The sequence below is a fragment of the Microcebus murinus genome, chromosome 2 (assembly GCF_040939455.1).
Source record: "Microcebus murinus isolate Inina chromosome 2, M.murinus_Inina_mat1.0, whole genome shotgun sequence".
Lineage (NCBI taxonomy): Eukaryota > Metazoa > Chordata > Mammalia > Primates > Cheirogaleidae > Microcebus > Microcebus murinus.
Genome location: NC_134105.1, coordinates 92,955,045 through 92,981,850, shown reverse-complemented (window position 1 = coordinate 92,981,850; position 26,806 = coordinate 92,955,045). Strand labels below are relative to the sequence as shown.

General features: G+C 36.6%; 2 protein-coding genes across 6 annotated transcripts in view; both read left to right on the top strand.

The window, feature by feature from the left end:
- Window positions 1-16,180, top strand: part of CSDE1 (cold shock domain containing E1) — a 44,120-nt gene extending 27,940 nt beyond the window's left edge. For all 4 annotated transcript variants that reach the window (XM_012778404.2, XM_012778402.2, XM_012778401.2 and 1 more), the window contains 11 exons: window positions 193-405; window positions 1,829-1,969; window positions 3,371-3,535; window positions 6,207-6,314; window positions 6,914-7,089; window positions 7,785-7,897; window positions 9,003-9,122; window positions 11,470-11,648; window positions 13,415-13,578; window positions 14,354-14,486; window positions 14,859-16,180. In XM_012778404.2, the coding sequence (XP_012633858.1) occupies window positions 193-405; window positions 1,829-1,969; window positions 3,371-3,535; window positions 6,207-6,314; window positions 6,914-7,089; window positions 7,785-7,897; window positions 9,003-9,122; window positions 11,470-11,648; window positions 13,415-13,578; window positions 14,354-14,486; window positions 14,859-14,906 (1,560 nt within the window). In that variant the 3' untranslated portion in view covers window positions 14,907-16,180. The remainder of the gene's footprint in view (window positions 1-192; window positions 406-1,828; window positions 1,970-3,370; window positions 3,536-6,206; window positions 6,315-6,913; window positions 7,090-7,784; window positions 7,898-9,002; window positions 9,123-11,469; window positions 11,649-13,414; window positions 13,579-14,353; window positions 14,487-14,858) is intronic.
- A 146-nt stretch (window positions 16,181-16,326) lies between these two features.
- NRAS (NRAS proto-oncogene, GTPase) lies at window positions 16,327-26,438 on the top strand. 2 transcript variants are annotated; one of them, XR_012918139.1, is made up of 8 exons: window positions 16,327-16,438; window positions 16,947-17,074; window positions 18,840-19,018; window positions 21,570-21,729; window positions 22,335-22,458; window positions 22,801-22,842; window positions 22,945-23,140; window positions 25,820-26,438. XR_012918139.1 is itself a non-coding variant. In XM_076000002.1 (7 exons), exons 2-5 carry the CDS (start codon window positions 16,964-16,966, stop codon window positions 22,452-22,454), a joined length of 570 nt encoding a protein of 189 aa, XP_075856117.1. In that variant the 5' UTR covers window positions 16,327-16,438; window positions 16,947-16,963; the 3' UTR covers window positions 22,455-22,458; window positions 22,801-22,842; window positions 22,945-26,438. The 2 variants fall into 2 exon arrangements, 1 of the variants encoding a protein (XP_075856117.1); XM_076000002.1 differs by having other exon boundaries at window positions 22,945-26,438.
- The last annotated feature ends 368 nt before the right edge of the window (window positions 26,439-26,806 follow it).

The window sequence follows — 26,806 nt, the reverse complement described above, 5'->3', positions numbered from 1 at the left end:
TGTGATTTTTATGGTTGTATCATGTGACCTTAGAAAGTGAAGCTTTCACATTGGACTTATGTTGTCAACACTTTTTTCCCTTCAGGGAACTATATTATAAATAACATGGGTTTGCTATGTGTTCTTCTTGTTTGACTTAGAACTAGGAAGGATGAGAAATCTCCAGCTAAAATCGTTTTTCCTTCTCATCAGAGTGACCCATTGCCAGGACGCATCAAAGTTGACTTTGTGATTCCTAAAGAACTTCCCTTTGGAGACAAAGATACAAAATCCAAGGTGACTCTGCTGGAAGGTGACCATGTTAGGTTTAATATTTCAACAGACCGACGTGACAAATTAGAACGAGCAACCAATATAGAAGTTCTATCTAATACATTTCAATTCACTAATGAAGCCAGAGAAATGGTAAGTATTGGTTATTATCGGATTTGTATCTCTTGTATTCAAGTTCATGCTACTAAATTGAAGAATTTTAAAATTTAATGACCACATTGAGCAGTTGATGGTTAAGAACCACGGACATTTGAGTCAGTCAGGGTTCGACGTATATCTCTGACAGTTATCCTGGAAATACATGTGAAAAAGTTTCAGAACAGAAATCTGGGCAGGAAGACTGCTATGGTATTTTATAGACAGTGATTCTCTGACCCTTAAATATGAAGAGTAAGGAAATTTAAGCACCATTGTAAAAAGTAGATTTTTCCCAGACTATCCTAAGATTTTTAGTAACCTAGATTAAATAAAAGTCAAATAGGTTTTGTTTTATGGCAGAACTTTGCAAATTCTTTTTAAATGGTATAGGTCCAGGAGTGACACCAGAATTATTTACCAAACATGTTTTGTATGCTCAGTTTTCATGAACTTTCTCAGACCTAATTTATATTTAATTTTGTTTGGGAGCATACCATGTACACTGTAATTCACTGTTGTCAGAGGAACTGGGTACATTTAGTGCAATTTTCTTGAAACTTTTTTTAACCTTTGACTTTGAAGAACTGATTATATTTGACACTTATGATATATTTTTAACTTTAGAAGTTTGGAGCTCTGAAATGTGATTTTTAAGAAAAAAAGTTACAAAGGCAGGATCTGTTTTGCTTTATACTATGGAATATGTAGCTTGGCTACTGCCATCAGGACTTAGCAAGGATTAAATGTCAGAATATTGTTTAGGTCATATTCAAAACTTAAAATAATCACGTGTGCAATATGCAGGTATGTAGTGTGCAATTCACTGGCAAGTTGATAATTTGTGTTTGTTGTTTCAGTAAACATTTGAGTGCCTACCCTGTCCCAGGTACTCTGGATACAGTGCCCTCATAAAGCTGATAATTTAGTAAGAAGAGAAGAAAGAAATGAGAAAGGATTTCCTATATTTATTCTTCAGACCTAAATCTTAAGTCCTTCCTATGCCTAAACTCACATAAAATCTTTTGAGGTAGAAACTAGAGAGTTAAATTTGTTGTCTACTTTGAAGTGTTGGTCTGTAAAGTATTGAAATTTCTGGAAGTAATGTTGCATTAGGCTTGGTATTTTATGAAATATATTGTGTGTTTGTGTGTGTTTACATTAAAGTATATTAACTTTTTCTAGTGTGTATTGGCCAAGGAGTAGCATCTGGGGAATCTCAGAAAAATTGCTGAGGTTAAATTACTTTATTGGAAGCAATGAGTTTATATTTAAATGGAAAAAGAATATATGGATTTAGTATTTGGGTCCATTAATAGAGAGAATTCTTAATTATTTTAACTTGATGGTGCTTCCAAACCTGAATGTTGCCTGTACTTGACAAGCTTCACAGCCAGTGAAAATATTATTTGGGTTTCAGGGTGTGATTGCTGCCATGAGAGATGGTTTTGGTTTCATCAAGTGTGTGGATCGTGATGCTCGTATGTTCTTCCACTTCAGTGAAATTCTGGATGGGAACCAGCTCCATATTGCAGATGAAGTAGAGTTTACTGTGGTTCCTGTGAGTATTTTTTGAGCAAAGTATTGGGAGTGGTTTCCTGGTGCTTCCTTTTTCAGTTTGAAGTTAATTTTTTTTTCTTTTTCTTTTATTTCGGCATATTATGGGGGTACAGATTTTAAGGTTTCAATAAATGCCCATTTCCCCCCTCCCCCCACAAGTCTGAGTCTCCAGCATGACCATCCCCCAGATGGTGCACATCTCACTCATTATATATGTATATACCCGCCCACCTGCCCAATACCCTATTACTGTAGTACCTATCTGACCACTTAGGTGCTATTCAGTTAATACCAATTTGCTGGTGAGTATATGTGGTGTTTGTTTTTCCATTCTTGGGAAACTTCACTTAATAGTATGGGTTCCAGCTCTAACCAGGAAAATATAAGATGTGCTATGTCACTATTGTTTCTTAGAGCTGAATAGTACTCCGTGGTATACATATACCACATTTTATTAATCCATTCTTGGATTGATGGGCACTTGGGCTGTTTCCACAGCCTTGCTATTATGAATTGTGCTGCTATAAACATTCGAGTGCAGGTGTCTTTTTTGTAGAGTGTCATTGGATCTTTTGGGTAGATGCCCAGCAATGGGATTGCTGGATCAAATGGTAGATTCACTTGTATCGCTTTAAGGTATCTCCATATTGCTTTCCACAGAGGTTGAACTAGTTTGCAGTCCCACCAGCAGTGTAGGAGTGTTCCTCTCTCTCCGCATCCACACCAGCATTTGTTATTTGGAGACTTTTTGATAAAGGCCATTCTCACAGGAGTTAAGTGTTATCTCACTGTAGTTTTGATTTGCATTTCCCTGATGATTAGAGATGATGAGCATTTTTTCATATGTTTGTTGGCCATTCTTCTGTCTTCTTTAGAAAAGTTTCTGTTCAAGTCCTTTGCCCACTTTTTAATAGGGTTATTTGATTTTTTTCTTGCTGATTTTCATGAGTTCTAAGTATATTCTAGTTATTGAGTTCCTTATCGGATGCATAGGATGCAAAAATTTTCTCCCATTCTGTAAGTTGTCTGTTTACTTTCATGACTATTTCTTTGGCTGTGCAGAAGCTTTTTAGTTTGATCATGTCCCATTTATTTATTTTTGTTGCTGCTGTGATTGCCTTTGGGGACTTCTTCATAAACTCTTTGCCTAGGCCGATGTCTAGGGGAGTGTTTCCAACTTTTTCCTCTAGAATGCTAATAGTTTCATACCTTAGGTTTAAGTCTGTTATCCAGCGTGAGTTGATTTTTGTGAGAGGTGAAAGGTGTGGGTCCTGTTTTAGCCTTCTACAGGTGGCTGTCCAGTTTTCCCAGCACCATTTATTGAAAAGGGATTCTTTTCCCCAGCGTATGTTTTTGTCTGCTTTGTCAAAGATGAAGTTAATTTTGTTTTTATCATTTGTAGGATATGCTCTCTGCCCAAAGAAATCATGCTGTTAGGATTAAAAAACTTCCCAAGGGCACGGTTTCATTCCATTCCCATTCAGATCATCGTTTTCTGGGCACTGTAGAAAAAGAAGCCACTTTTTCCACTCCTAAAACCACTAGCCCAAATAAAAGCAAAGAGAAGGTAAGTTTTACTTGATCAAAATGATTTTGTAGCTCTTTATTCCTCTTCTGCTTAAAGGCTCATAATAATACAAGTCTACATAATAATGGAGCTTGTCTCTTTTAGAATTCCTTGTAATATTAACATTGAGCTAATGAAAGCAAAATTTCTTAACTTCAGTTGACATTTCAGGATGGATAATTCTTTGCTGTGGGGAATGAGATATTCAGTAGCATCCCTGGCCTCTACCCACTAAAGGCCGATATCTTCACTTTCCCATATGACAGCAGAAAGTGTCTCCAGACATAGCCAGATGTCCCTTGGAAGGCAAACTTGGCTTCAGTTGAGAACCTCTTATTTAAAATGATAGTACTTGTCTTCTAAGCAGTTTAAAACTTCCAAAGTTGGGTAGATTCAGTTCACACTTTTGTACTCCATTTGTTGAAAAATCCACTGAATAGGAAATATAAAGATATCTGAGGTGGCTTCTGCTTTCAATAAAATGACAAATTGAGAGTTGTAGAGAAATAAGTATGAAATGTTAACATTGGTCAATGAAAATGCTCTGGTGGAAATTCTAACTGGCAGGATCTTAGGGATGATTTCAGTAAGGTGTTGACACAGATGGAAATTATTATAGATGGAGATAGAAAAGAGCATTCCTCAGAGTATAGGTAGAGAAGAGAAAAATTCAGGGTTTCTTTAGAAAACAATGAGTAGCTTACTTGACAGAAAGTGTTTTTGGTGAGGAAATAGGGGAAATAAGGATGAAAATTTGGGATACAGCTAGACTGAGAGGGTGTTTATTGCTACATAAAGAATTTAGACCTTGTTCTGTACCCAATTAAAAGAGTTCTGTTGAAAGATGACATCAAGTGTGTGCTTCAAGAAGGTAATGGTGGCAGTATGAAGCCTGGATGGGGTGGAGGAAGGCAAAAGATGAAAAGGATTTAATAGGAAATTACTTAAAAGTTAAGACAGTCCTTGAACTAGGAACAGAGTTAATGGATGTAGACCAGATATATGAGATACTGGAAAGTCACATAATATAAAAATAACTGCTTAGGAGCTAGAAAGAGCAGAGATAGCATCTTGTTTACTACTTATTTATAGTTTGGGAGATTCATCTCAGAGCTTGTTTTTAAACTTAAAAAATAATTGTCTCCTCTTTTGTTTAAAACGTCCCCACAGTGCTCATAGTAGGAATTTTACATGGGCAGTTGATACTGTAAACAATAAAACAATAAAAATAAATTTTTCAGCGGGGCTTATTTTTAATGGCTTTTAACTCAGAGTTCCCTGTTTATCACATCTCTGGCAGAACTGGCTTGATAAAGACAACCTTTTTGTGAGACTTTTCCTGTCCTTTTATTGTTTTCTTTTTCTTAGATCAATACTATGTCCTAGTAAGTCCTTCTGTCATTGTGCTTATCACAGTGTGTTACACTTACCTGTTTATGAATGTTACCTCCTCTACTGCACTGGCTCCTTGGGGGCAGGGATTTTCTTATTCCTATTTAATATACTTGGTGTACAGCATCTTATCAGATGTTGACTGGATATTGAGATTGGTGAATAGAGAGGGTTGAGAGCAAAAAGTGAATGCTAAGATTTTGAGTTTGGTTGATTTGCAAAAAAGTTGATGCCATTAAAGTCAGACCTGAATTAACCGACATTAGTGCTCTTAAGCAAACTCAAATTCTCTGGATCATTTTGTGCTTACCTTTGTAAACTTAGCCAAGTTATTTAACTTCTTAAGTCTTTTCCAATTCGTAAAATGAAGGATAACAGTAACTGTGGAGATGGTTTTATCATAAGATTAAGTAAGTTTGATAACATATAATGCCTGGTATATTGCACATATTCACTAAGTAATTGTTAATTGCAGTCATAAACGGAGTAGGAATGGTAGAAGTGGAGAAATGAATTGGTCTAGACTTTTGAAGAGCTAGTCGTTCATATAAGACGATTTAAGTGTTATTGTGGAAATACTGGTATATCATAACTTAATCACCTACTTTGTATGAAGTGCTCTGAATTATACTAGATCCTATACCAAATTAAGTTCTCATGCATTGGTGAGTATGTTGATTGACAGTATATACAAAATTTGGGCTGGGCACAGTGGTTCACGCCTATAATTCTAACACTCTGGGAGGCTGAGGCCGGGAAGATTGCTTGAGCTCAGGAGTTCAAGACCACCCTGAGCAAGAGTGAGACCCTGTCTCTATTTAAAAAAAAAAAAAAAAGTATATACAAAATATTATGTAAGGTACTATGGGATACTAAAGTACTAAAGAGATACTTTTGTTCCTTCTTTAGGGAATACTAAAGCTTCTTGCCTGTAGAATTTCCACACAGTTGAAAATAACATGCCCAGTTTGATTTCTGATTGGCTATGAGGAATATAAAATAGATGTATTGGAATTTTTCAATAAGCTTTCCCTCCTCAGCAGCAAAAATTAGATTCTTAAGACTATAAAAGACCCATTGCAGCAGATTGAGGCAGTCTTGGGTTAAGGCAAGACCACCTTTATTCATATGAATAAGCTGTTATTATTAACCCTGGAATAAGAAATTTCTTTGGCTGTACCAAGTCTTTGGTTTAAGGATCTGTAAAAACTACAGTTTAAATTGCTTTTTTGTTCTTGAGATTGTTTTCATTGTATTCTAACTTTATCTACTTTTTTAGGAGGCGGAAGATGGCATTATTGCTTATGATGATTGTGGGGTGAAACTGACTATTGCTTTTCAAGCTAAGGATGTGGAAGGATCTACTTCTCCTCAAATAGGAGATAAGGCAAGATAATTCTGCTTATTTGAGAGGGTTAAAAGTTGTCATCTTAATCATCAGTCCTACAGGATGGGTTCTTTAAACTTTATTAAGTTTTGCTGAAGTATTTTTTGTTAATATATGAACATCTACCATTTAAAAGTTTATTAAATTAAAACAGGATGTAGCAAGCTCTTTGAGGAACCAGTATTTAAGAATTAAATAAGATATACTTAAATCCTTTAGCATAAATAAAATTAATAGCATCAATAAGAAAGTTAAAACAATTACTGAAACATTATCACAGTAAAAGTACACCAAAGATTTTACATTGCTGTTCATTTTTTTCCTCATACTTAGAATGTCTGCTGTTTGAATAGCCCTTCTTTAGAGCAATTAGGAATCTACAAGAAGTAAACACTAAAGGACAAAACTTAATCCTTTGTGAAAAGTGGAATGAGACAGAAGTGTTAGTTTTGGTGAAAATATGTTCCTTTGGAGTAATTACAACAGATATTTGGAATTGAAAAGTGTGGTCTAGGGGTGGGTGATAGGTCTCATTTTCAGAGTGGAGCTTGGCATGGAAGTGATATGTTGTTATTAATAAGCATACTTATTTTTCACAGGTTGAATTTAGTATTAGTGACAAACAGAGGCCTGGACAGCAGATTGCAACTTGTGTACGACTTTTAGGTCGTAATTCCAACTCCAAGAGGCTCTTGGGTTATGTGGCAACTCTGAAGGATAATTTTGGATTTATTGAAACAGCCAATCATGATAAGGAAATCTTTTTCCATTATAGGTAAGGAATGCCTTTATAGCTAGCTTACTATCCATTCTTTTGTTTTAGAGTCAAAAACATTGAATATTGATTATTTTTTGCATCACAGATTTCATATTGGTGAGATTATGGCAAAATAAAAACTAAAGTTAATCATCTACTCTATGTAGAGAACATGTGACCAAAAGACACAGAAAGGCCTTTGCTGCCTTTGAACATTGGATAGGAACTACATTGAAAGAATATTGTTATAGTTTATTATTTATGTTGATACTAGAGAGTTGTATATTTGTTATATAATATAGCATAGTGGTGAAGAACATGGGTTCTTAGAACCAGATGGTTCAATTTTAAATCCAGGCTCTGCCACTTACTATCTGTGTGACTTTTATCAAATGAATTAACCTTTTGATATCTTAGTTTCATTATCTTGAAGCTAGGGATAATAGTACCTCTTCATAGAGTGTTTTTGAGGATTAACCCTCTTTGTGCGGCAGGCCGAAATATCGGCTTTTTCGTCTAGGGCAAATAGCCGATATTTCAGCCTGCCGCACTAAGAGGGTTAAATGAGTCTGTACTTATTTAATACATTTTAAAGCACTTAAAATTGTGTGAAGCATACATAAAGCATGCCATGAATCTTATAGAAGCAATCTACTTGCCACTGTTCATGTTTGTAGTAATGCTTATTTAAATGTCATTTCCTTTCCTCTTAGTGAGTTCTCTGGTGATGTCGATAGCCTGGAACTGGGGGACATGGTCGAGTACAGCTTGTCCAAAGGCAAAGGCAACAAAGTCAGTGCAGAAAAAGTGAACAAAACACACTCGGGTAATGAATTGTGACCTCTACTTACCCAGCCTATGCTTTGAATGGGAGATAAGGGAGGATGGGGGGGAGGGGGGGAGACAAGACCGGATTATTCTACATCAGTTGTTCTCAGGTATGACCCACAGATTAGCACCATCACCTGGCTGCTTGTTAGAAATGCAAGTTCTCTGACTCTACCCTAGACCACCTGTAATTCCCGAGGTGGGCAGTCTGTTTTAATAAGTCTATAGCATGATTTTGTTATACACTGAGGTTTGAGAAACAGTGGTCTACATATTTTAGGTAATTTGCTTTAAATTTATTTTCAATTCATTGTCTCCTTTTAAAAAATAACACCAAGATATATATAAATTTCCATGGTGTTGGGGAGAGAGGCATTCTCCTAGAGGGCTGTTTTGGAGAAAAATGAGTCTAAATGTGAAAAGTAATAGGAAATTAAGAAAATCATTGTTAGTTAGGATCTTTTACTTTTAAAAGATTTGAAGCTTATTTTTGGCTTTTAAACTCCCAAAATAACACTTTTCTCTTGGTGACACCTAGAGAAATGACAGCTAAAACGATTCATTTCATTTCCATAAATATCTAAGTGCACGTGATGTTTTAGACACTGGGGAAGAAATGAGACAAATCCCTGCCTTCATTGAGCTTATTTTTTAGTACAAGATATGGACAAACGAGGAGTAAAATATTGTATGTGATATGTTTAGAAAGCTAGTAATACATGTTACAAGGATATATCAGGAAAGTTTGTAAATATTGGGATTGCCATTTCAGAAACCAAGAATGTCACTAAAAAGGTGACATTTAGTGACCTGGAAAAGGTAAGAGAACAAGACATGTTTTAAATATGATACTTGTTAATTCCTTAAACAAGTAAAAGTTTATTTGGTAAAATTATGCATTTTAATGGTAGTTTAGAAGTATTTACAGTCAAGTGACTGTTCTAGAAATGAAACTTGGCTTCAGGTTCCATGCCCAATTTCAGGATAGACAGCAGCCAGTTGATGCTTTTTTTGTTTGGTCTTTTTTTTTTTTTTCCCCTGTGGTACTAGTAGAGTTTAAATAAAACTACCAAATGAGAGATATACATGCTTTTGTTTTGTAGTGAATGGCATTACTGAGGAAGCTGATCCCACCATCTACTCTGGCAAAGTCATTCGTCCCCTAAGGAGTGTTGATCCAACACAGACTGAGTACCAAGGAATGATTGAGATCGTGGAAGAGGGTAAGATCATCTCTTGTTGTTTGAAATTTGCCATACCTTGAGGTGAGCACTTTCAAGAGTTTAAAAATATAATGTGTTCGCTGCAGTTGTTTTCAGGTTTCTTAAAAACTGAAATAAGGGAAAATAACCTTTCCCCCCCATGTTGTTTGGTTTGTTTGTTTGTTTGTTTGTACCTCTTGGAAATGAGGTCAGCCTGGCTTAAGTTGTGAACAAAAAACTGCTGTATAATAAGCACATGACTGATACATGAGCAACTGAGTTATATTGAGATAGAGAACAAAATCTAATACTAAAATTAAGCATTAATGTTGAGTGTCTGATGATCAAATGTCACAATTTCCTCTAATCACTGATATTTGTATCAGTAACCATTTAATTCTATAAATATGTTTGTCTCCTGTAAGTTTATTCTATTTCTTAATAAGGAGAGTTCCATAAGAGGTCCTGCTTCTCATCACCAGGCCAAGGCTTCCTACATTTTCTACTTTCTGCTTTTCTCCCCATCTTCAAGAATTCTGAATGTCATTGCTATCATTCCCCACAACAGTCACCATCAGAAAGACCAAATGATCTATGTGAATAAAATAAGTTTACAACAAAAATAGGAGGGAACTCTGAATGTTTAGGAAAGCAGAATTACATAATGGTAGAGTGGATGAGAGGTTGAAATGTTTAAACATTTCAACCAAAGATGGTGGCTTGGCTTACAAAGAGACTAAGTCCTTGTATCATCTAAGAGTCAGAACATAACAAAGGGAGGTCATTTGGGAGAAGGAAATGAACCGTGTTAACCTATTCCTTTACCACATGGAGTTTTTAGAATTCCTGCTTTATATAAAACCACCACTTCCCCCATCTCCAAATATGAATTGATTTTACAGCGAGTCAGTCTGTTAGACTAATGTCAACATGCTGTCATACCCCTAAAAAGGCCATGGAAGTATGGGCTACTAACATTAACTCATTAGATGATATCAGATTGCCCTTCCATTTACGATAACATGTTGATTTTACTTCTTTTGCACCCCCACCCTCCAGTCCTCTTATTCTTTAACACGTGGTAGGGTATAGTCCAAAGCAGGGATTTTGTGGAAAAAGACACATTTCAGACATCTTTAAGCCTAGAGTTTTCTGGGACTAGACAGATCACATTTTCCCACTTGTCGACAAGAACTAGCTCTTTTATTTAGAAATATAGCTATAATTCAGTATAAGACTTTGGAGTTAGGTACCACTCTCTAGCTGTGTAATCTTGGGCAAATTACTCTTAAATCTTTGCTAGATCAGTTTCTTTATCTCTCAAATAATATCTTCAACCTTAGAAGGTTCTATAAAGATTGAGTGTAAATCAGTTATAAGGCTTAGTAAATGGTAGCTATTGTTATGCTACAAGGTCAGAACAGCTGTCTCTAATCACTCTTCTGCATGACTTGGTTTGTTGGGATTATCTCCATGAAGTTTTTTGTTCTGGCATTTTTTTTAAATCTTAAGTCATTAGGAGGATGGTTTAAAAGCATTTTCAGTTCTGAAGCTTCTACTTCCTGCCTGACATTTTTCTCATTTTTCCACATTTGTTGATTCAGTAGATTCACCTGGATACTGAATTGATAAGCAGTTGAATTCTTTGGCCCATTTTTTATCTGTTGCCTCTACTGGCCTCCAGGCAGCTGTTTTACTAATAAGGCATAGCTCAGCAAATATAGTGGCCTATTTCTGTAAATAAAATTTTCTTGAAACACAGCCACAATGATTCATTTATATATTGTATTTGGTTGTTTTCTCACTACAGCAGCAGAGTTGAGTAGTTATCTGGCCCTTTAAGAAGAAAGTTGTGAGCCCTGATCTAGAAGAAAGGAGCCTATTAGTTTGAGGGAGCTAGAATAAGAACTAAAAATATGTCAAAGAAATTTATCTACATTGTTTTTTAGTGTGTCTGGCTAGTTGTTTACTGCCTAGTTGAGTATGGGGCAGAAATATTTTTGGCTGGTTGGCTTATATTGGGAAGTTGGGAAGAAAGTAGTTCAATGGAAATATTAGCAACCCATAGTGTTTAAAAGTTAGGTATTGTAAGTGATATTGGTGTTTTTAAAATTTACAAATGTAGCTTAAAAGTTTTTCATTAGCTAGTAAGGTACTAATGAAGCTATCAAGTTTTTATTTGTTTCCATGGTAGTGTTTAACATTTAGGATTTCATTTAAGCTTTAAAGTGAAACTTTCAGATTAAAAAATACATACGTTTTAGGTAACATGTTCTCAGCAACTGTATTTATAAACTTAGTGGGATCATTAGCAGATGACTATTGTGAAATACTAGCTTTTAGACTGTGTATCTGTTTCTCCTTACAGGGGATATGAAAGGTGAGGTCTATCCATTTGGCATAGTTGGAATGGCCAACAAAGGGGATTGCTTGCAGAAAGGGGAAAGTGTCAAGTTCCAATTGTGTGTCCTGGGCCAAAATGCACAGACTATGGCCTATAACATCACACCCCTGCGTAGGGCCACAGTGGAGTGTGTGAAAGATCAGGTAAGTACCAGCATCTCTGCATCTGAATTTGATCGTTTTATGAGTTAGTAACCAAAACTTTAAAATTTTTGTGCCAAGGGAGAACCGTGAACATTCATTTGTTTTCTGTTTCTCCTTTACCCCTTTACAGTGCTTTGAGGTAGCTTATAAAAATAGAAAGAAAACTACATGAGAAGAAAAAAGTGACTATACTAGCAAAGAGAAAATAAGAGTGGTGTTAATAATTACCATTGTATAATGAGGGAAAATAAGTTTGGAGTGAGATTTCCAGCATAGAAGGACTACAAAGTTTTTGTATACTTTTGCTCAGAGTTTCTTTCTCATACTATACAAACACAGAAACCATGTTTTGAAGTGTTCATAAAATAAGCTTAGGACAAACAAAACTGGTCTTAGTACTGGCATCTCAGGGAAATTCCTGAGTCCTCAGAACATTTTTCAACATCAATACAGAAAATAGAACATTTTGTATGGCTGTTTCCTATAGTACCATAACCTAGCTTAATGAATTTAAAAGGGATCAAAACATACACATTAAGGCCGGGCGCGGTGGCTCACGCCTATAACCCTAGCTCTTTGGAAGGCTGAGGCGGGAGGATTACTTGAACTCAGGAGTTCAAGACTGGCCTGAGCAAGAGTGAGACCCCATCTCTACTATAAATAGAAAGAAATTAGCCAAACAACTAAAAATAGAAAAAATTATCTGGGAGTGGTGGCGTGTGCCTGCTGTAGTCCCAGCTACTCGGGAGGCTGAGGCAGGAGGATCGCTTGAGCCCAGGAGTTTGAGGTTGCAGTGAGCTAGGCTGATGAATTTGCTTAATTCAAAAAGCTTAGTTTGGCCGGGCATGGTGGCTCACGCCTGTAATCCTAGCTCTCTGGGAGGCCGAGGTGGACGGATTGCTTGAGGTCGGGAGTTCGAAACCAGCCTGAGCGAGACCCCATCTCTACTAAAAATAGAAAGAAATTAATTGACCAACTGAAAATATATATACAAAAAATTAGGCCGGGCGCTGTGGCTCACGCCTGTAATCCTAGCTCTTGGGAGGCCGAGGCGGGCGGATTGCTCAAGGTCAGGAGTTCAAAACCAGCCTGAGCAAGAGCGAGACCCCGTCTCTACTATAAATAGAAAGAAATTAATTGGCCAACTGATATATATATAAAAAATTAGCCGGGCATGGTGGCGCATGCCTGTAGTCCCAGCTACCCGGGAGGCTGAGGCAGAAGGATCACTGGAGCCCAGGAGTTTGAGGTTGCTGTGAGCTAGGCTGACGCCACGGCACTCACTCTAGCCTGGGCAACAAAGCGAGACTCTGTCTCAAAAAAAAAAAAAAAAAAAAAAAATTAGCTGGGCATGGTGGTGCATGCCTGTAGTCCCAGCTACTTGGGAGGCTGAGGCAGGAGGATCGCTTGAGCTCAGGAGTTTGGAGGTTGCTGTGAGCTAGGCTGACACCTCAGCACTCACTCTAGCCTGGGCAACAAAGTGAGACTCTGTCTCCAAAAGAAAAAAAAAAGCTTAGTTCATAATATACAAAAGAAAAAGACAACCTTTCTTTGAGTCAAGCTTGTGATGCAGTGAATGGCATTGACTTCAAAGATACGTTTCTTCCCTGACAAACAGCTGGATTGGAGCATCAACATTAATACCATGTGTAAGTCCCCCTTTTAGTTAGGGCCAGGCATTGTGCTTCATTCAAAGTGTGGTGCTTTTTCTTCTCAGTGGCACATCCCCCTCTTTTTTAGCACCTTTTTTGTTGTTGTTATTTCAGTTTGGCTTCATTAACTATGAAGTAGGAGATAGCAAGAAGCTCTTTTTCCATGTGAAAGAAGTTCAGGATGGCATTGAGCTACAGGCAGGAGATGAGGTGGAGTTCTCAGTGATTCTTAATCAGCGCACTGGCAAGTGCAGCGCATGTAATGTTTGGCGAGTCTGGTAAGTTTTTTTTGTTGTGGTTGTATTAGTAACCACCCTGGACTGTCTCTTAACTTCTGTAGTCCATGGGTTTTTTCCATGCTTAGATTTTTCCCTGCTTCTGTCACTTTTTGGTTGTTTTTTTAATACTTCCTACTTCAAGTACAGTCTTCTTTACTTTTATTCATTGTCTCACCTTTATTCTCATAGACCTGGCTCAGTGAAACAGGAGGGAACTGTGGTTGTGCTATACTAACACTATGTTAAGCTATAAATCTTAAATATAAAAATAGATTATGTAGTTCTTTTTAAAGAATTATGCTTAGCTCCTTTTCTTCCATCAAGCCATTTTGAGGTCCTGTGCTGCTTAAAACTCTAATTTTTATAGCTTAGCCATCTTGTGTCTCATGCAGCTTTTTTGTTGTTGTTGTTTTAATCTCAGCATTGTTACCATGAAAGAGGCTGGGAATCTCTGGAAGTGTTTCTTCATATTTCATTTTTCTAAGGTTTTTCACATCTGCTGTCTGTTTTATGCATCTATGGAACTAATCTCTCTGGTTGTAAACAAGACCCTCCCCCAAATGTTTGTTCCAGTTCCTATGCAGTTGGAACCTTGAGTTGGGGAAAATAATATATAAACAAACTTGTCTGTCTTGTCTTTCTAGCTGGCTAGATGAGGCAAGAGTTCCCCTCATTAAAAGTGACTCATTTGGGCAGTTAGGTAGAAACATTTCTGTCAGTGCTTACTTTCTTCCCAACAAGTGTTGCTTCTTCTCACCTCTTGACTTTATTACAGTGAAGGCCCCAAGGCTGTTGCAGCTCCTAGACCTGATAGGTTGGTCAATCGCTTGAAGAACATTACCCTGGATGATGCCAGTGCTCCTCGCCTAATGGTTCTTCGTCAGCCAAGGGGACCAGATAACTCAATGGTATGAGGCCATACAGTGATTGGGGGAGGCCAACTGATAGATCAATTTGAGGTTCTTTTTCAACATAGGTCAGAGAGCTTAATGAAGCAAGGTGTTTCAGTACCGCTTATAACTGGTTAGGACTTACATCAGCCCCTAATGTAATGGTTGCTTACCATAACAAGCACATTTCTTGTTTTTCCTGATATTATACTTTGAACATAGTTTAGGCAGTGGGTCAGGATGGCTTACTATATAGATTTCTCCTCTGGGAAAGAATTGGTAGTGCTTAAGGTGATTTAAAATAATGCTTTTATAGTTCATTTTGGAATGGGTGAATGTACTGTGGTTTCATGCACCCAAGTCATTAACTTCAATTTTATTTCTTCACAGGGATTTGGTGCAGAAAGAAAGATCCGTCAAGCTGGTGTCATTGACTAACCACATCCACAAAGCACATCATTAATCCACTATGATCAAGTTGGGGGGATTCTGGTGAAGGGTTCTGAATATCTCCCTCTTCATCCCTCCCAAAATCTGGAATACTTATTCTATTGAGCTATTACACCAGTTTTAACACCTTCCTCGTGTTATGTTTAAAAAAATAAATAAATTTAAGAAAACCATTTTAAAATTATGCACAGTTGCAGCCTGGAAAACTTAAGGTGGCGCCTTATAGTATCAATTTTAGGAGCTTTATTTGGTGCATTTAACGCAACTGGTAATTGCAAAATCCACTTCGCCTGTGTAAGTGAAAAATATAGACTGTTATCTTGTTGGCCCTATGAAATTCTGCACTTGATATTTAGTGTATACTCTACCTTCATTAATTACTTCTGGCAAGATGTTCTGCCTTAGCACTCAGTTGCATTCTTTCCCTTTCTTTCCTGTTCATTATGCTTTAATTCTGAGGACCATATGAGGGTAGACTATATTACCTTTTAAAAATTACAAAAATTTGTATAGGCAAACCATTTTCTTAAAGTTGATGGCCAAATGTTAAAATGTTATTTTTCATACCATTTATAATCTTGTCACAATCCACTTAACAAAGTTTGGTTAGATTTCAGTGAAAATTATCTTCCAGAGTAGTGGTTTTTTTTTTTTTCTTCCTGGGATGGGGGGTAACTTTACTACAATTAGTATGTATGGTGCAGAATTTCATGCAAATGAGGTTTGCCAGCAGTGTGACAATTTAAACGTATTTAAACAAAAACAAAAAAAATGAATGCACAAACTTGCTGCTGCTTAGATCACTGCAGCTTCTAGGACCCAGTTTCTTTTACTGATTTAAAAACAAAACGAAAAAAAAAAAATAAAAAAGTTGTGCCTGAAATGAATCTTGTTTTTTTTATAAGTAGCCGCCTGGTTCCTGTGTCCTGTAAAATACAGACACTTGACCCTTGGTGTAGCTTCTGTTCGACTTTATATCACGGGAACGGATGAGTCTGATTTCTTGGCCCTCATCTTGAATTGGCCATATACAGGGTCCCTGGCCAGTGGACTGAATGAAGGCTTTGTCTAAGATGACAAGGGTCAGCTCAGGGGATGTGGGGGAGGGCGCTTTTATCTTCCCTCTTGTCGTTTGAGGTTTTGATCTCTGGGTAAAGAGGCCGTTTATCTTTGTAAACACAAAACAATTTTGCTTTCTCCAGTTTTCTGTTAATGGCGAAAGAATGGAAGCGAATAAAGTTTTACTGATTTTTGAGACACTAGCACCTAGTGCCTTCATTATTGAAACGTCCCGTGTGGGAGGGGCGGGTCTGGGTGCGGCCTGCCGCGTGACTTCTAGGTCTGGGGCCCACGTGGCCGGGGCGGGGACTCCAGCGCCTGGGGCGCCGACTGATTGCGTAGCGGGCGGGGCCGGAAGTGCCGCTCCCTAGTGGGGGCTGTTCATGGCGGTTCCGGGGTCTCCAACATTTTTCCCGGTTGTGGTCCTAAATCCGTCCGAAGCGGAGGCAGCGGAACTCGAGGTAAGGTTCTGGCGCTCGTAGCATTCGGCTTTGGGACGTACCGGAGTCTCACTGATTGCCAGGAATCCAGCGGAGTCTACGAACTGGAGACAAAGGCCTTGGGCGGGGGTCCTTCGTTTTGAGCCCTACGAGGGGAGATCTTTGGAGACAGAAAGGGGAGTGGGATGGGGTCGCGTCCTGGAGGCCGCCCCCTAGAGCTGAAAAGACTTGCAGGAGTATTGGGAAGGGGGGTTTCCTTTACCTTAGGCTGAGGGCGGGGCCCAAGTACTGTTGAAAAATAGACAAGGGTGGGGGTTGCTAGAAGAAGGCTGTACTCCAGAAATCTGAGGCCCACACTAACCTGCAAGTATTTTTGTGATCCTGAAGCATTTTAAGAACCAAGTGGAGGGTCACGTGTATGGAACCGATCCATTTCGAACTCTGGTTTTAGTTATTATCGATTATAGAAAGCTTTGAAGTACTGATGGTGTGGCTCGCCAATTAACCCCTAATTGCTGCTTTCCCACAGGTTCTTGCTGGTGTGAAATGACTGAGTACAAACTGGTGGTGGTTGGAGCAGGTGGTGTTGGGAAAAGCGCACTGACAATCCAGCTAATCCAGAACCACTTTGTAGATGAATATGATCCCACCATAGAGGTGAGGCTCAGTGGTCTTCCGCTGACCTGACCCTAGTTCTCATTTTCGGTTTGCCCTTACCCATATCCTTCATCTAGTATTCAGTTTAAGGGAATAAGAGAGAAAGTAAAAAGTTATTACACTCAGTAAAACAGTAAGTGAAGGCTTCCATGTTTCTAGAGAAGAGTTCATTTGAAATAGTTTATACAATTTTTTAACAGTTCTGTAAACTGTTGGATACTCACTGTTGAGCTCATTCATATATGAATGGGTTTCTTTATGTATGACAGCTCTGTAAAATGAGAAGCAGGCCGTAGTAGAGAGACTGATCGTGTGGGAGATAATAGCAGGATGGAGAAAAAGGATTCATAGATCTGAGTGTTCTTCAATTTCATTTCTTAGCTAGTTAAAGCAGCTGAGACTGTGGGTTGGAATAGAAAGAACTTAAAACTTTGAGTCACTCTCTAGGATTTTGGTCCCTGTTAGCACTTTAGTTATGTGATATTCAGCAATCACTTAATCTCTCTAAGGCCTCATTTTCTTCATGTATTAAATTGCCATAAACTTGTCCTGCCTACCACACATAGGTGTGAAAAATTAAATAATATGTTTAAATTATTTATGAATGGTGAAGCACTGCTTAATAGTGCTTAACGATTCTATAGTTACTGAAGAAGTTCATGTTACAGATTATCTTCAGTTCAGCAGCATCTAAGGCCCTTGAAAGAAGAGGTTTTATAATTTTGTTCAACTTAAAAATGTCTAACTTTAGAGAGTACTTTAATCTACACCCTGACTTCCCTACCATCTGGCTACTGAGTGTTTCATTAATGTAAACTAACTCTAATAATAGCCATTATTAAATATTGGTTGCTAATCCTTGGCAAAATCTTTATTTCAGGCTTAACAGCTTTAATGTTTTTATACTAAATTTTTAATGTTTTAATTGAATGATATTTTAATATTTTCAGAGTTTTATTTATTGAGGAGTAATTTACATAAGTAAAATATATATACGTTATGTCTACAACTCAGTGACTTTTTACAAAAATTTGTACAGACTCATGTAACTACCACCCAGATAACAGTATGGAACATTTCCAATACTCCAGAGAGTTCTCCAAAGTGTGATGACATTACTAAAATATAAGTTAAATTGTTGCCTTAAAGCCAATTTGGAAGTATTTTTTATATGATCTATGCATCTCTCTCTTCCTGAGGAATTAATTATAACTCTGCCTTTAAGAATTTGATTCAGGAATATTTCCCAAAGATACAATCTGTCGTGAGAAAAAAGTTTGAAATTATAACCTTCCCTGAAGCAAAAGATATTTAGTCATAAATACAAATGATGCTGTATCTGAGGCTAGGTTATAATTGTGGAGGTATGTTGGGACTTTTTTAAGTAAAATGAACAGCACAAATGGAACAGTCCAGTTCATAGCTTAGTAAAATAGACTGTGAACTTAATCTTTAGCTTTCTGAATGCAGTAGAGCTGTCATTTGAATTACCATTTTTTTTTTCATCTTTTCCAGGAACAGGGGCCCCACTCCACATTTTCTTTTCTGCAGGCATACGAGATACGGGATTTTTTATTAGGGTGACATTAAGTACTTTCTGTTTGTGATTAGATATTAACAGCTTAAGGGACAAACCAGATAGACAGAAATGGACTTAAATAGTTAGAAGCTTATTTAACGTTGGCAATAGCATTGTATTCCCTGTGGTTTTTAATAAAAATTGTATCTCCCTCCCTCCCTGACCCCATGCCCTCTACACCCCTAGGATTCTTACCGAAAACAGGTGGTTATAGATGGTGAAACCTGTCTGTTGGACATACTGGATACAGCTGGACAAGAGGAGTACAGTGCCATGAGAGACCAATACATGAGGACAGGCGAAGGCTTCCTCTGTGTATTTGCCATCAATAATAGCAAGTCATTTGCAGATATCAACCTCTACAGGTATTAGGAGCATTATTTTTTTCTGGAAGGATGATTTTTAAGTGTGTTCTGAAGCTTTGTGGGGAAATAAGGATACCATACTAGGGAAGATATACGTTTTTAATTATGGAAGGTGTTGGTTTTAGGTTGTTTGACATTGATAATCTAGGGTAATTACTGAAAGTAAATACTGGGATTTGTCTTATATAATATTCTGTCATCAAAATGCTTGATAATACATAAATGAAGCTTGCTACCAGGAATGATTCAGAACTAAGTGTTGAAGTCAGGTACAGTGGCTCACAGCCTGTAATCCCAGCCACTTAAGGCTGAGCCGGAGGATCGCTTGAGGCCATGAGTTCTAGACCAGCCTGGGCAACATAGTGAGACCCTGTCTCAAAAAAAAAATAGCTGATCCTGGTGGCTTGGCCTGTAGGCCTGTTTGTAGTCCCAGCTACTTGAGAAACTGAGGTGGGAAGATTGCTTGAGCCCAGAAGTGCAAGACTGCACTGAGCTATGATCATATTGGTGTACTCCAGCCTGGATGACTGAGCAGCTCTTTAAAAAAAAAAACAAAAAACTAGAGGTGGTGTAATAGATCACAAAGGAATTTTATAGGAGGAAAACACCTTTAAGAAACATCCTTACATAAGTAATACAAAGAATGATAGGAAAAAACAAATGGGGAGTAGATAAAGATGAAACCAGGACAAAGGAATGTAAAGATGGACTTTCTCCATAGAATCATACAGTTTCAAAACTAGATTGGACCATAAAAACTTCTAGAACAACATTCTTATTTTACAGAATCAGAAATAGAGTTCAGAAGGTGGTCTGTTAGGTTTTCATGTCATGATATTAGTAGCAGAGCCAGGACCAAAATCCTGGGGCTCCTTTTTCTTAGTTAAGAATATGGACTCCACCTGGGTTGAAACGTGGTGCCATCATTTATTAGCTATGTGACTTTGGGACAAACTGCTAAATCTCTGTGTCTCAGTTTACTTATCTATAATATGCAGATAATAGTACCTACCTTATAGAGTTGTTGTGAAGATTAAACAAGTTAATAAATTTGTAAATTGCTCAGAACAGGTCCTGGCACCAAGTAAATGCTATTCAAGTGTTTGGCTACAGCCTTCAGTCCTGGCTTATTTTCCATCCATATGAAGATGTCTGCTCTCAGAAGCAAACTTGTCGAGATCTGAGTGTTTTCTCCTAAACCTGCTCTATTTCCCATTATCTCTCTCTAAAATAATAGCAGTACTTAATAAAATACCCAACACTTGGCAAGCATCTAATAAATATTTGTTGAATTTCTAGAAGTCATTTTTCTTGTTCCTTACAAGGCATTTATTCATTTTTTTATTTATGCCTTATACCAATGCAGAGAGTATTTAAAACACCTTATAAAAATGCATATGATATAACAAGATAAATTTAATGAAAAATAGACTTAAGAAGTAAGGCAAAAAGAAAATAAAGGTAAGGAATTAAAACACTCATTCTGTAATTGTATGTGTGAAGCTCCAATGACCTTCCAAAGGTAGACTACAAATTTGGCAGCTGTTATGAACACAGAAATAGCTAGTTGAAAGATTCAGTATCTGTATGCTGAGGGCATATCAGTTGTTTAGAAGAAGTATGATTATACTTTGACTAGAAGGAAATTTTCTCATGGATTCTTAAAGAGGGTTGTTAAAGAGAACAGTAGTAACGTACCAGTGATATGGCGCAAGTACTTTAGGCTGTCTCATTATCCCTTAACATAGGCTAATTTAAATTAAATAAAATTTAAAAATTAGTTCCTTGCCCACATTAGTGACTGACTTATTCAAGTACTCAATAGCTACAGGTGATTAGTGGCCACCATGTTGGACAGCACAGATATAGACCATTTCCAACATGGCAAAAAGTTCTGTTAGACAGTGTTGGTCAAAAGAAATCTAGAGCAATAGATTCTGTTATGCTATGCTGTTTGGTAAGTTTTACATGTCATTGAAGGGGGTGTGGTCAGTTGGGAGTTCCAGATCCTTCACCCTTCCTTTACTGAGAGCAGTTCTTATGTTTTCTATTTTATATCTTGGGCGTCCAGCTATGATTTTGTTTGAAGAAAATGTTTAGGCACCACCCATCTTGAAAAGCGATAGACTGTCTTCCATTAAATACTATCACTTCCAAGGGAACTTCAGAAAGTTTTTTAAAGGCAGTGAGTTTTACTTTTTATACTTCAAAGCTTAATCTAGAGTGTGATTTCTAGTTGCAAATTAAATCCAGAGCCAAGCTCTTTGGAGAATTCAAGAGCCTAAGTAGGGCATGTCTCAGGATAAAATATCCATTTACTTCCAGTAGAAGGTAAACTGGCACTTAAGATTTCTCTATGGCTGCTACATCAAGTCTAAACCAGTCTCATTTTTAGAAGGTCTTCTATAAGGGTTAGAAAAAAAGCAAAACTCAATATTATTAGAAGCTAATATGGCTATATAAAATTCACTAGTTTCTTTTTTGCCCTACCTGTTTATTCCTTCCTAAAAATTTGTTTTACTTATATTCTGATAATATATTCCTTTTTTAGGGAGCAGATTAAGCGAGTAAAAGATTCAGATGATGTACCTATGGTGCTGGTAGGAAACAAGTGTGATTTGCCAACAAGGACAGTTGACACAAAACAAGCCCACGAGCTGGCCAAGAGTTACGGGATTCCATTTATTGAAACCTCAGCCAAGACCAGACAGGTATAGTGGGGCTTTCAGCATCTGTTGTGCAAGGGTTTGTTTAAGGCAGAAAAGATAAATTGATTGATTCTGGCAGAGATGTGATCCACATTCTTTGTTGTTATAGATTTTTAAATGTTCGATTTTTTTTTTTCTTTTGGTTTAAACCAAAAGCAAATTTAATATTCTAGTATGGCATTTTTACTCCCACTTTGGCATCCACAAGCATTTCTAATGGAGACCTTTGATTAAAAATATTTATAAACATTAATTAGTTCTTTCTCCATCAATATCAGCCATTGTTTACGGCTTAAGTCTCCTGAATCGAATTTTTAAATCTGGTAGTTCTGTTCTGTATCTATTTCCCACATTACCCTTTTTTCTTACCCTAAATGTTTTTTTTGTAAAATGTACCATTTTTACATTGTCTATCAGCCTGCTCATGTGATTTAATAAGAATGCTAAATTTAATGTCCTCTCCCTAAATCATCCTATTTTATCAGCCATTAAGTTGATAATTGGAATTTTAAATCCTCATTAAGAAATACAAATGAGAGAGAGCTTACAAATTGGAATGTGTCAGTTGAGCTGTCTTTATCATGTGCTTTCATTCATTTTTTTAATAGGGTGTCGAAGATGCCTTTTACACACTGGTAAGAGAAATACGCCAGTACCGAATGAAAAAACTCAACAGCAGTGATGATGGGACTCAAGGTTGTATGGGGTTGCCATGTGTGGTGATGTAACAAGGTGAGCATGTGGTTTTTGACATAATTATAAATCATAGTATTTAGTCTCAGGCAATTTGGAGGAGTGTCAGTCTTATTGCCCGTATGTTGTTATTTAACAGAATTTCTGCATACTCTGTTCTGTGTATTTTCCTTATGGCACCCTTTCTGAAAGTTCTGAGATCTGAACTATTTTTAAAACAGTTATTCTACAGACATCTTTATATTTTTGGTAACATTATAAATTGTAAGACATTATTTGTGTGATAAATGCATACCATATTTTTGGCACTGTCCAGAAATTTGAAGGATTGATATATCAAAGCTGAACGATAATGAAATGGTATGTGTTCTTTTCTTACAGATACTTTTAAAGTTCTGTCATCAGAAAAGAGCCACTTTCAAGGTAGGAAAGTTTGGAAATGTATTGTAATTCATGTTACTATCTTAAATTTGTTTTTATTATAGTCTGTATGTATCACTTATATGGATTCCATCTTTATTTCAGCTGCACTGACACCCTGGTCCTGACTTCCCTGGAGGAGAAGTATTTCTGTTGCTATCTTCAGTCTTACAAAGAAGCTCCTGCTACTTCCCCAACTCTCAGTAGATCAGTACAATATTCTCTAGTTGAGAAGTTCTCAGAGTAACTACCTCCTCACATGGTTGTCTGACCAGAGAAATGCACCTCTTATTACTCCCTGGTATATTTCTGCCCTTGGTTCTCCCCAGCACGCACAGATACACCTCCACCACCCCAGGTTTTTCATCTGAAAAGCAATTTGTGCTCTGAAACAGAGAACCAAACTATAGACATGAAATTCTGTTGAAAACAGTGTCTTGAGCTCTAAAGTAGCAACTGCTGGTGATCTTTTTTCTTTTTACTGTTGAATTTAGAACTATGTTAGTTTTTGGAGAAATGTCATAAATTACTGTTTTGCCAAGAATATAGTTAATGTTGCTGTTTGATTTATTTGTAATGTTATCAGCTATATTCTACAAATTGGCATCTGCTCTGTGTTCATAAATACAAAGGTGAATACTGGCTTTTGAGTCCATCCTAGTCTTCTCAACTTCAATTAAATCCAACTTTCACAATGAAGTGCCTTTTTCCTAGAAGTGGTTTGTAGACTTCCTTTACAATACTTCAGTGGAATAGATGTCTCAAAAATTATTATGCATGAAAATGAATGTCTGAGATATGCCTATGACTCATCTACCTTTGAAGGAAAGCTATACCTGTATGATAGCAGATGATAACTTCGTATGTGTATGAATTTGGTTTTCCAGAGAGAGGCCTGTTTTGGGGCTTTCCCAAGAGAAGGATGAAACTAAAACATGAATAATTTCACTTAATTTTTACCTAATATCCACTTTTTTATAGGTTACTACCTATAAAATGTATGTAATTTGTTTCCTCTAGCTTAATGATAATCTAATGATCAATGAACTTCCATTCATTTTCAAATTTGATTTATATCAGAAAGTTCTACATTTGCAGGTGTTCTAATATTGTAAAAACTTGTTGTAGTAATATTTAATAGCTATGATCCATGATTTTCAAACCTCAAATATATTAACAGACAAATTACATTTTCACTATATATCATGGCATCTTAACAATGTAGATAATTGCCCTCAATCCACTTCTCTCCCCACTCTAAACCCCTCATCCCACAGCAATAGGGGCTTGATTGTTTCAGTTGAGTAAAGCATGGTGCTAATGGACCAGGGTCATGGTTTCAAAACTTGAACAAGCCAGTTAGCATCACAGAGAGAGAAATTCTTCCACATTTGCTCATTGCACCAGTAACTCAAGCTAATAATTTTGGTAGGTGCCTGCTGTTAGCTCTACAAGGAAAGAAGAGGTCAGTTAGAACGAACCCTTTACTGTGACTGGAAAAACTTGGTATCCTATGGAGGATCAGCTTAGAAGTCTTTAGACCTTTTTTTTAAGCCAAATGGGAACTCTAAATTAAGCCAATATTTTTTTTTCTCATTTTTTTTGAGAAAAATGTTTTAAATTTTCTTTATTTATAATGTTCTTTGGAGTGTTTAAAACAGGATTTATAATGTTCTTTGGAGGGTTTTAAATTAAGCTGATGAACTTGTTCAAAGCAAGAAGTAGCCGCCTTTGGATTGAAATTGCTATCTGAGACATGAATGGAAAATATAATTAATTGATAGTTAGGATTTGGAAGCTTGGCATTTCTATTTGCAGATAATATCCTGGTCATTTTAATGAAAAATAGACTTCGATAACTTTTGATAAAAGACTAATTGCAAAATTGCTACTTTTCTGTTTTGATCTTTTAATGTGTAAATACTAAAGTCTTCCATCTTGTAATATGAATTTTCATTTATTAAGCAAACTCTGTATTACATTGAAATGAATTCAGAAGAGGGAAAGAAACATATACTGTGCCCAGAGTAAAATAAACCCAGAGAGTTGTGCTTCCTAGTGCTGATTCTGGGAGCTTTCACAGTACTGTCATCATCCTTAAACAGAAACTCTGCTTGTTTCTGCTCCTTCAGGAACAATGATTGGACTGTGATTTTCCTGAAGCTAGATTGAGGCTTATCACCTCAATCATGTTCTTTTTAATGTATCTGTGACTGACAGTGTGATTCTTTTTCTTAAAAGTCTATTAAATTTAATGTCGAATTAGCAAGAAAGATAGTTACTCATCTTGGGCTCTCCTGCCAATAGCTCTTGTATGTATGTACCTTATAGTTTTCTCAAATATGTTCTAAGCACAGAAGTATCTCAATGGAGCTAAAATTCAGACTTGAAAATGTTCTTTTAATCACTTCTTAAGAAGTTACACATAGGTATGAGTTTTGGCACAATAGGGTGACAAACTTAAAAACTGAATAATTTCAGTGTACTATAAAATGTGGTTTTTAAATATGTTTGTGATTGCTGAAAATAATTCTAGTTTACCTCAAAATCTGAAAATCTGTTTCCCAAAGTTAAGTGCCTGGCCAGCTGTCATAAATTACATATTCCTTTATGTTTGTTTTTTTTTTAAAGGCTGAATGTTCAAGAGTGTGAAAATAAGATGTTCTGTCTAAAGGCTACCATGCCTAATCTGTAATGAATCTGTTAAATGCTGTATTTTCTCCAGCAGCTTACTATAGAATGTTACTTAGTAATAGAATATCATACTTACTACAATTTTTACTTTAGGAACATAATAGTTAAAATTAATCTCAATTTCATTTAGTGGGCCCCATGTTTAGTCTTTCATCATCCTTTAAACTGCTGTGAATTTTTGTCATGACTTGAAAGCAAGGCTAGAGAAACACTTTAAAAAGGTATTTTGGTTTTTTTCCCATTCCAGAATTTGTGAGTATAATCATATTTTGCTTTATATTTACAGTCATGAACTCAAGCTGGCAGCTACAACCAAGAACCAAAACATGGTGCATTCTGCTTCTTGTGATTCATCTCTGCTAATAAATTATAAGAAGCAAGGATAATTAATTAGGGAAAATATTTTATTTGGGTGGTTTCTGTAAACAAAGGACTACAATTCTTGTACATTATTTTTCATCTTTGCTGTTTCTTTAAGCAGTCTGATGTGCCACAAAATTATTTTAAGGTGTTTGTTTTCTATAAGAATTGTTTTAAAAGTATTCTTGTTATCAGAGTGGTTGTTATTATATTTCAAAATGTAAAATGATTTTTAAAAGCCTGAGTACTGACCTAAGATGAAATTGTATGAACTCTACTCTGGAGGGGGAGAGGAGTGTGTGTCAGTGGAAGTTGTATGACTTATATTCCAGTGCCATCAAATATAGGTTAAAATATCAATTGTGCAATTCTGCTGTTTAAATGGAAACTATTGGCCTCCTTGGCCCTAAATGAAAGGGCTGTTATTTTAAGTTGATTATTTTATTATAAATTAATCCATCCTAATTTTTAAAAATTTGGTTGAATGTTTTTCTTGTTAAGTAATGTTTAAAAATAAAAACTGGAAGTTCTTGGCTTAGTCACAATTCTTTTTTTCACTGAAGTCCCTTTATACAAAGCTAATATTAATTTCAGACTTTTGAATGTGACATTTGGACAGTGTTGGAAGATCTTCGTTCCTCACTTTATGAAATGTGTCAAAGCCTGCTTTAAATTACTATCTCGGATATGATTCATAGCTATTTGTCAAATTTGCATACATTAATATGAAACAAAACTATTGGAGATCTTTCGTTCTATTTTTGCATTACTGCACAATCTGGTAATCTCGGTATAATTGGAGGAGCATTGGTATAGAGGCCAGAGAACCTGAATTCCAATATAATTTTATACTATGGCCCACAGTTTCTTCATTTGAAAAATAGAGGAGTTGAATTAGGATATCTCAGGTTTC

Coding starts and splice junctions, on each gene's coding strand:
- NRAS (XM_076000002.1), top strand. CDS start 16,964: ATGACTGAGTACAAACTGGTGGTGGTTGGAGCAGGTGGTGTTGGGAAA. Junction 17,075..18,839: donor AATATGATCCCACCATAGAG/GTGAGGCTCAGT, acceptor CTACACCCCTAG/GATTCTTACCGAAAACAGGT. Junction 19,019..21,569: donor GCAGATATCAACCTCTACAG/GTATTAGGAGCA, acceptor TTCCTTTTTTAG/GGAGCAGATTAAGCGAGTAA.